We start from the raw sequence: 8233 nt of genomic DNA, 5'->3' as shown, positions 1-8233 counted from the left end.
ATAGTAACAAAGGGGAAATTTCAGCATAGAATTGAAATTTAATAAAGAAATACATATGTACAATACCCATCGATTTTTTTTATTGAAAATTCAGCGAAATTATATTTCGGGATTTAGGTTACTGAAATGAAATTGCTGCCTAACGGCTGCATCGGAGCCAATACCTGGACCGCGCAAAAAATTCCAGAGTCTCAATGACTGTATTCGCGAAGAGACCCAACGATTTTACGGTTTTTATGCATAAATCTCGATGCCTGCAGTTCAGGGTTACCAAATCTAATGTTTACCACAACGGAGATTTAGGCGGTTTTGCAACTAGTCGGTGGGCGGTTTTGCTATGTTTTAAATTGCTATGAAAAATCTGTTGCTAGCTTCATGTTGCCAACATGTTGCAAGCTTTATCACTGCGTGTACAGAATACAGTACTTTGTTGAGGAAATGTTTTGGAATTTCATACTTATTTCACAGAAAGAAATTTGATAAGCAATTTGACAGATTTTTCACGTGCAACAGGAACAGAATACTATGCTCAAAGAAGGCAACACATGATTAATACATTTCTACAGATTTGGCCATTTACACCGTTACAGAGTGGTGTTGTTTGGAAAGTCGTTAATGTGCTGAACTCATTATCGATAAAAATTTCTAGAAAACACCACCCCCTGACTGCCAAATGAACAAATGTACAAATCGTGTAATCTCTGCTTAAGAAATGAAAAGTACCAAACGAAACTTTTATGGTACGTAGTACCTATCAGAGAACAGCTTTGAGTATGATCGAGCCTTTTTGATCACACTCACTAAAAATCAAGCACAAGCGAACGCCACACTCGGCAACTATGTGTTCGATCGAGATGCATACCCGACAGCTGCTTTGGTTACGAACGAGTCTGTTCGATCACCCTCGCTATAAATTGAGCACAAGCGAACACCACACTCGGACACCCGCAGCTAACCCGAAAATTTGTGTAACAATGAAACGGACACCCGAACATTGCGATAAAATGCAGGACAACAAAGAAATTTACGCTGAAGGTAACTGGCGCCAATATGTTCCCACAAAGCATACGAAAATGTTGTTGCTTTGTGCTTGTGCATACGCAATGAAAAAATTAGAAGCGAAGTAGACAAAAATGTTTTTGCATCTATTTCGTATAGTTTCGCGTGGAAAGCTGTGTGTGTATATATTAGAACACAGCCTAAAACTATGTAGGTACATAAGTACTTTTACAAAAAATAAATGTGCACCGAGTGTATAGGGCTTGGGCATTGCCGATCTACACACATTTATACCTAAATGGATGTAGGCGTCGTGATGCCGCATTTTGTATGAGCAAAAATATAAGAAATGGTTAAATGTACACTTAAACAAACTACCGAAAAATTCAACCTTCTCTTTACCCTCTACGCACAAAAACTAAGAACACCGCGATGAGAAGGCAACATTTTTTGTAGAAACAAAAACGTCATAAGCCAATCAAGAAAATTTTGTGCACACTCGGGTTGAAACTCGAACACCCGGGTATATTGAGCTGCAAAGCACCCGAACCCAATCAAGTATGTATGAAAAGCAATCGGGTGTTGTGGCCAACATGTTCGTCTTGAGCTCAGTCGATAACGAACAATACTTCTGCTCGTATACAGAGAACGATGCAAAACGGGTTTTGTTAGATGATCGAGTATACACGAAAATCATGCACCCGCTGCAGATGTCTGGTACCTATAAACCCTGTATATATAAGAAAATAAAAAGTGGCCTTTTTTTGTGTTTTTATAAAATCGTATTATTGCTATCGTTTATTAAAAATTTTGTACTTTTATTAGTCAATTTAAAAATACACAAAAATACAAAATGTAAGGAAAAATTAGTTTTCCTCTTTTTGTTCTGCTATTCGGAGCGGGACAAATTCAACAAATCAAAGATCATGCAAATCTGTGCAGCCGTTCTTGAGTGATAAATGGTCTAACTATGCAGACCCTATTTTATATACTACAGATTATGTTTACTGCCTAGTATAGATATTACCAAAAGCAAAAGTAACAATGGACTCATTGCCGTCTTTATGGCAAATACGCGGCATTGTACACGATCGAATAATATACATATTGACTTTGATGTTTCCATCTTATTCATACCCGTTTTTAAGTGCATACATATATCCTTCAATACATATGTATGTATGTATAGATATTAGGGTGGTAAAAAAAAAAAAGAAATTAAAGTCGGAAAATTTATGCTCTCACCACCTAAGATTGTTTTATACCGAAGAAATTAGAACCCTTTTGTTTCTGAAATCAAAAAATATTCCGAGGTCGCTCAAGGTGTTCTATGTATTTTACATGGGGGAAAAAAAGTTTTCCAAGAAATGGTATAGCGTTCTTCAAAATCCATATTTTTCGATCGGAAAACTGTGTTTTTCTTCAGGAGACTTTAAGCAACAATCCCGAATTGTTTATTTAACCATTTTCTTTTATCAACTATATTATAGGGGACTCTTAAAAATCACTGGTATTAAAAAATTATAAAATAAACAATTGGATATTATTACTGGAGGTCTTCTGAAAAGAACCAGAGTTCTTCGATCGAAAAATATTGATTTTCAAGAATTCTATACCATTTCTAGGAAGGGTTGTTTTTTTTCACATGTAAAATACATAGAAAACTTTGAACGCTTTGAATAAACTGTTTTTCATTTCAAAATGAAAAATAGGGGTATATTTTAAAGTTCTAACTTTATTTTTTTTTTACCACCCTAATGTAAACATATATATGTATTTTAGTTAGCAGCAGTTGCGATTAGATTAAGCAAGCTGTTTGATAAAGAGCGAATAGTGATGTGATAACATCAGCTATAATTAATTGGCCTTTTCGAGAAATATTGCAACAGAATTAGTTTCGGCTAAGACGCCGTGCGGGAAGGTGCTGTTTTGTTGGTAGCCCTTCAATTTGAATTATTTTCGTATACTTAGTTGCAATCGTTAAGGACAATTAGTTTCGTACGCAATGATTATCACCGCAAAATTGGTGGCAATAGGCTTGGGATTAGCTCTCACTGCATTCACGGTATCAACGATTGTATTAGCTGTGCAAAAGTCGAATCTGCAGGATGAGTTGGATAAGGCACGTGACGAATTGGATCAGTTGCAAACCGCCACTACAGCTGGGCCTGGTACGACCACTGTAACTGCTGTCACTACCACCACTATTGCGACAACCACTGTGCTGCCGGAGACTACAACACCAGTACCGGGAGTTGTGAGTTGCAACTTTTGCAATTTATTACAGAAATTTATTACTTAATTGACTTTTGTACTCGTTGTTTTCTTTCTTTGGCCAGATAAACTATAGACTTCCCGACAGCATTTACCCAATCAGCTATGATCTTTATCTACATCCTGAAATAGATACGGGTAACTTTATTGGCCAAATATTGATCCGCGTGAACACGACGAGAGCCATCAACCAAATTGTGTTGCATGCCAGCAAACTGACTATAAATAATGTCTATCTAACCGGTACCAATAATCCAACTGTGTTTGTGAAGAACTTCTACCTCGATACGGTACGTGAGTTCTTAGTGGTGGAGTTGAGTGAGGAATTACGAGCAGCGCGGGCTTTCTATGTTGGCATATTGTTCGAGGGTAATATGGATGGGCAAATTGTGGGGCTTTACAGTTCGTCGTACACCAAAGCGGATGGTAGCAAGAAGTGAGCAGCTAAATTAGCATTGAAATTTTGATTTATTTCTCAACCTTCTATTCAACAGAGTTATTGCCACCTCTAAGTTTGAGCCGACTTATGCGCGTCAGGCTTTCCCCTGTTTCGATGAGCCAGCCATGAAAGCAACTTTCTTAATCACTTTAGTGTATCCCAAGGAAGGTGATTACCATGCGCTCTCCAATATGGATATTTCGGTAGGGAGAGTGTTTTACTTTCCTTTTTTTTGAACACCAAAAATGTTTTCTATATTTTATTTCGCAACTAGCGCGAGTCTAATCAAGGTAACTACGTAGAGGTCTTCTTCAATCAGAGCGTGCCGATGAGCACTTACTTGGCCTGTTTTATTGTTTCGGACTTTGCAAACAAATCGACAACCATCAATACAAATGGCATTGGCGAAAACTTTACTTTGCGCGCCTTTGCGACTCCTGAACAACTTGATAAGGTTGATTTTGCGCTGGAAGTTGGCCAAACGGTTATTGAATACTACATTCAGTACTTCCAAGTGGAATATCCATTGCCAAAGTTGGGTAAGCATTGTTAGAACTAATACAAAGAGTTCAAACCGCTTCGATGAACTGTCTTAAAAAAAATATATATATATTTCAGACATGGCTGCCATACCAGACTTCGTCTCTGGTGCTATGGAACATTGGGGTTTGGTCACTTATCGTGAAACCACATTGCTTTATGACGAAAACGTCAGCTCAACGGCAAATCGGCAAAATATTGCGAGCGTTATCGCTCATGAATTTGCGCATATGTGGTTCGGGAATTTAGGTAATTTAACTTTAGATTTTATTGATTGCTTAGTTATTGCGGTACTGATAAATTCAGTAATACTAGTTTTATGGGTTGCTTTCTAAGTCATAAATTTAATAATTTATCAAAGGACTGGTGGTGCTTTTAGGGCTTATTGAATGGGCATTAACCGGTTTTGTGAAGCTTCTATGCTTATGCACTTACATACATATATGGGTTATACATATGTGTGTGTGTGCGTACTTCTGTAGGCGCTCAGTGCTAGACTATGTATATACGATTACTTTATAGTTTTCTTAACTATTTTGAGCTTTTAATATTTGTGTCTATACTATATTTAACTGATTAACATATTTTTTCTATAGTCACGATGGCTTGGTGGAACGATTTATGGCTTAATGAGGGTTTTGCGAGCTACATTGAATATATAGGCGTTGAGGCGAAATTTCCTGAATGGAAAATGGTAAGTAAATTCTTTAAGTTCGTGTAAAGTAAATATTATAAGAATGTCGAAAAGTCAAATACTTACAAATTGTTATCAAAAGTTCGTCAAGGCACCGAAGAATGATTTTATTTTGATTTTGTATTAATTTTCTGGATATGAAGAACTTTTTTTTTGCCCAAATTAAACACTAACACCTTGGATAGCTCTCACACCATATATCGCCCACGATGGCTTCCCTGAAGGAAAGATTGGTCGAAAAATACAATCGCAGGTATAGTAGTTTTGTATCTAGACCACAGATAGTAGTGAAAAAGTAGGTGAATTGTACTAAAGGTGCTCCGAATGTAACGCAAAAGGTATGAGTTTTTATTTAAAATTGGTTACAATGTCATGAAGAACCGGACAATCGATCCGAGCCTTGGTCACTCAATGTTAAATGAATTAAAGAATTTTACATGTGCATGGACCAAACTTTGGACTACTTACATTCACCTACAGTCTAGTTTGTGGTGTGCTCTAAGTCTAGTGTTAGATCCTACAGGGTTATTTACGTACTACTTATTTAATCCTACCAATGTCTGGAATAATATACATATAGGATATTTTTCAAAAGTTAAATCAATTAATTAAAAGTTAAAAAACAACATTAAAAAAATGTGGCTTTCAAATGGATGAAGAGGTCAATAACGAGTTGCATAAAAACAAAATTTAAGAGGGTTAACAGCTATTTAAAAAGTGTAAGTCAATTTACATACAAAATAAATAAATATTTTAATATGGGTCGCGAACATATTTTTGACAAGGGTTGCCGCCGGTTTAGAGATTCGAATTTAATTTAATTTGTTAAACGAAGTATTTTTAAAATAATTTTTCAAGATACTTTATATCGAAAATATTTTTTCAAGAGATTTGCCACCTGTTTAGATATTAAAATTGAAAAGTTAAATTAAATATTTTGATACGAGTGTCAAACAAGAAGAAAGCTTTATTTCCAAAATGTATTTTAAAATGGCTGCCACCTATTTAAAAATTCGAAATCAAGTTAAATAAAAGTTAAACGAAATATTTTTATATGCGTGCTTTTATTTTAAAATATTTCTAATCAGGGAAGCCTTTTAATGTACATACATATAGTGACCAACCAGGAAAATACTAAATATGATCGCAAAAAATTTTTTAAAAATTTTAATGTTTCAACAATAGTTTTTATTATTATATTTACATCTGTTACAGTCCCTTCTGTATCGCATTTTCTGAATTGTTTATAAATAATTAGTTAGCTTCATCGCTTCTATATTTATGTACATACATCATATATCATATATATATCGTATATCTTATGTAGCTATTAATTTTAATTTATGTATGTACATGTTTATGTAAACCGTTTTTTCTAATCCACACTCTAATTTTAGCGCGACCAATTTATCACCGATACTCTACATAGGGTCCTCTCTTTGGATGCCACACTCGGTTCCCATCCGATTATACAAACTGTAGCGAATCCCGATCAAATTACTGAAATATTTGATACCATCACCTACTCGAAGGGTTCATCCATAATCCGAATGTTGGAAGATTTTATTGGCGCTGAAAACTTTCAAAAGGCTGTTACGAATTACTTGAATGAGTACAAATATAGTAATGCTGTGACGGATAACTTTTTAACGGAAATCGATAAATTAAATTTGGGCATTGATGTAAAATCGATTATGAATACTTGGACAGAACAAATGGGTTTACCAGTAGTCGAGGTAGAACAATTAAGCGATACAAGATTTAGACTTACACAAAGACGTTTCTTCTCCAATCCGGATGATTACGAAGGCATCTACGATGATTCACCGTTTAAGTGAGTGGTGAAATTGAAAGCACAAAATCAAACGGTAAACATTTAAAGCATTTATTTAATTAATTTTTATTTTGCAGTTATACTTGGTCAATACCGATTACTTACAAGACAAATGCAACGGTTGATGAGACGAGAGCTTGGTTCTACTATAATCAAACCGAATGTAGGGCATATGTGATTTTGCATTCACTACAAATACGTATAAATTGATAAAACGTAATTAATTTCAATTACAGTAATTATTGAATTGACAACTGCACCTGAATGGATTAAATTCAATTACGATCAGATCGGCTACTATCGTGTTAACTATCCTGAAACTTTGTGGCTAAAGTTAGCGAATCAACTTATAACGGAACCTACTGTAAGTTCAACAAATGTGTTTTTATATTGATATATTTTGATCGCATAACGATCGTTTGTGACAGCCTAAAGAAATCGAGATAATATAGACATTATGAACATAGAATTCGATTAAGCGATAACTCGAGCAAAAACTGAGTTATCTAGGGAAGGTGGGTTAGTATTGAGAACGGGCTGAATTGGATAAAAACCACGCCCACCTCCACTTTAACTATACATTTGAAAAGGTCAAACACTTCCAAAAAATCACTCAACATTTTAATAAGGACCAATTTTAAGGAATCGAAGTTTTACACAATAATTCCGGCAACTGTCTTTCAACCTGCCACAACCTTTCGAAAGATAAAAGTATTCCGCAAGAGAATTGTGAAAAAATGTAAAAAAATTAAATCTAAAAATTGAATTAAAAATAACAACATCAAATACGTTTTTAAAAATGACTTTTACATTATAAAAAAAAAAATTAATAAAATAAAGTTTTAAAAACTAAAAGAAAATTAAATTCAAAAGAAAAGATTCAATTGAAAGAAGAAAAAAATAAGTTTCTAAGAATTAAGTGAAATTAAAGAAAATATATTTTTCTTTTTAAAACAATGAAATCTAAAAATTATATTAAAAAATACAAATCCTTACTAATATTATAAATCATCAATGCATAAAATGCCGCTATGCACGAAATATTTTGATAGTTTGTCCCTCTAGGGAAACCGAAAATCTCTTGTGTAAATTATATATTTAAGTTTTGTACTTTATTAGTTTCGTGTTAAACTGATATCTGAATTCAGATGTTAACAGTTTGAAACTTGTCAAATTAAGGGTTAAAGAGAAATTACTTAAAGTTTAAAGCTTGAGGAAAATATAGTTTAAATGTCCCACGCGTCACAATGACTGAACCGCAAACAAAAAAAAAAACAAATTAAACCACAAAATTGGATTAAGCTAAAAATCCCATAAAGAGTCATAAAATTTAATTTTTATACCCGAGCGCACTTGTGCACAAGGGTATTATAACTTTGTTCACATAACGGTTGTTTGTAACAGGCAAAACGAATCGAGATAGATATAGACAAATGTATACATAAATGATCAG

The 8233-nt window shown here is 34.3% G+C and overlaps 1 protein-coding gene across 1 annotated transcript in view; it reads left to right on the top strand.

The window, feature by feature from the left end:
- The first annotated feature begins 3004 nt into the window (after positions 1-3004).
- Positions 3005-8233, top strand: part of LOC108365284 (glutamyl aminopeptidase-like) — an 8705-nt gene continuing 3476 nt past the window's right edge. Inside the window, exons 1-9 of the mRNA XM_017619275.1 lie at positions 3005-3256; positions 3339-3709; positions 3768-3915; positions 3987-4251; positions 4331-4501; positions 4849-4946; positions 6344-6780; positions 6858-6943; positions 7017-7144. Of these exons, the coding sequence (XP_017474764.1) occupies positions 3005-3256; positions 3339-3709; positions 3768-3915; positions 3987-4251; positions 4331-4501; positions 4849-4946; positions 6344-6780; positions 6858-6943; positions 7017-7144 (1956 nt within the window). The remainder of the gene's footprint in view (positions 3257-3338; positions 3710-3767; positions 3916-3986; positions 4252-4330; positions 4502-4848; positions 4947-6343; positions 6781-6857; positions 6944-7016; positions 7145-8233) is intronic.

The sequence above is a fragment of the Rhagoletis zephyria genome, unplaced genomic scaffold, assembly GCF_001687245.7.
Source record: "Rhagoletis zephyria isolate East Lansing unplaced genomic scaffold, Rhagoletis_zephyria_1.1 Rzeph_scaffold_01825, whole genome shotgun sequence".
Classification (NCBI taxonomy): Eukaryota; Metazoa; Arthropoda; class Insecta; order Diptera; family Tephritidae; genus Rhagoletis; species Rhagoletis zephyria.
This window is presented reverse-complemented; position numbering and strand designations above follow the sequence as displayed.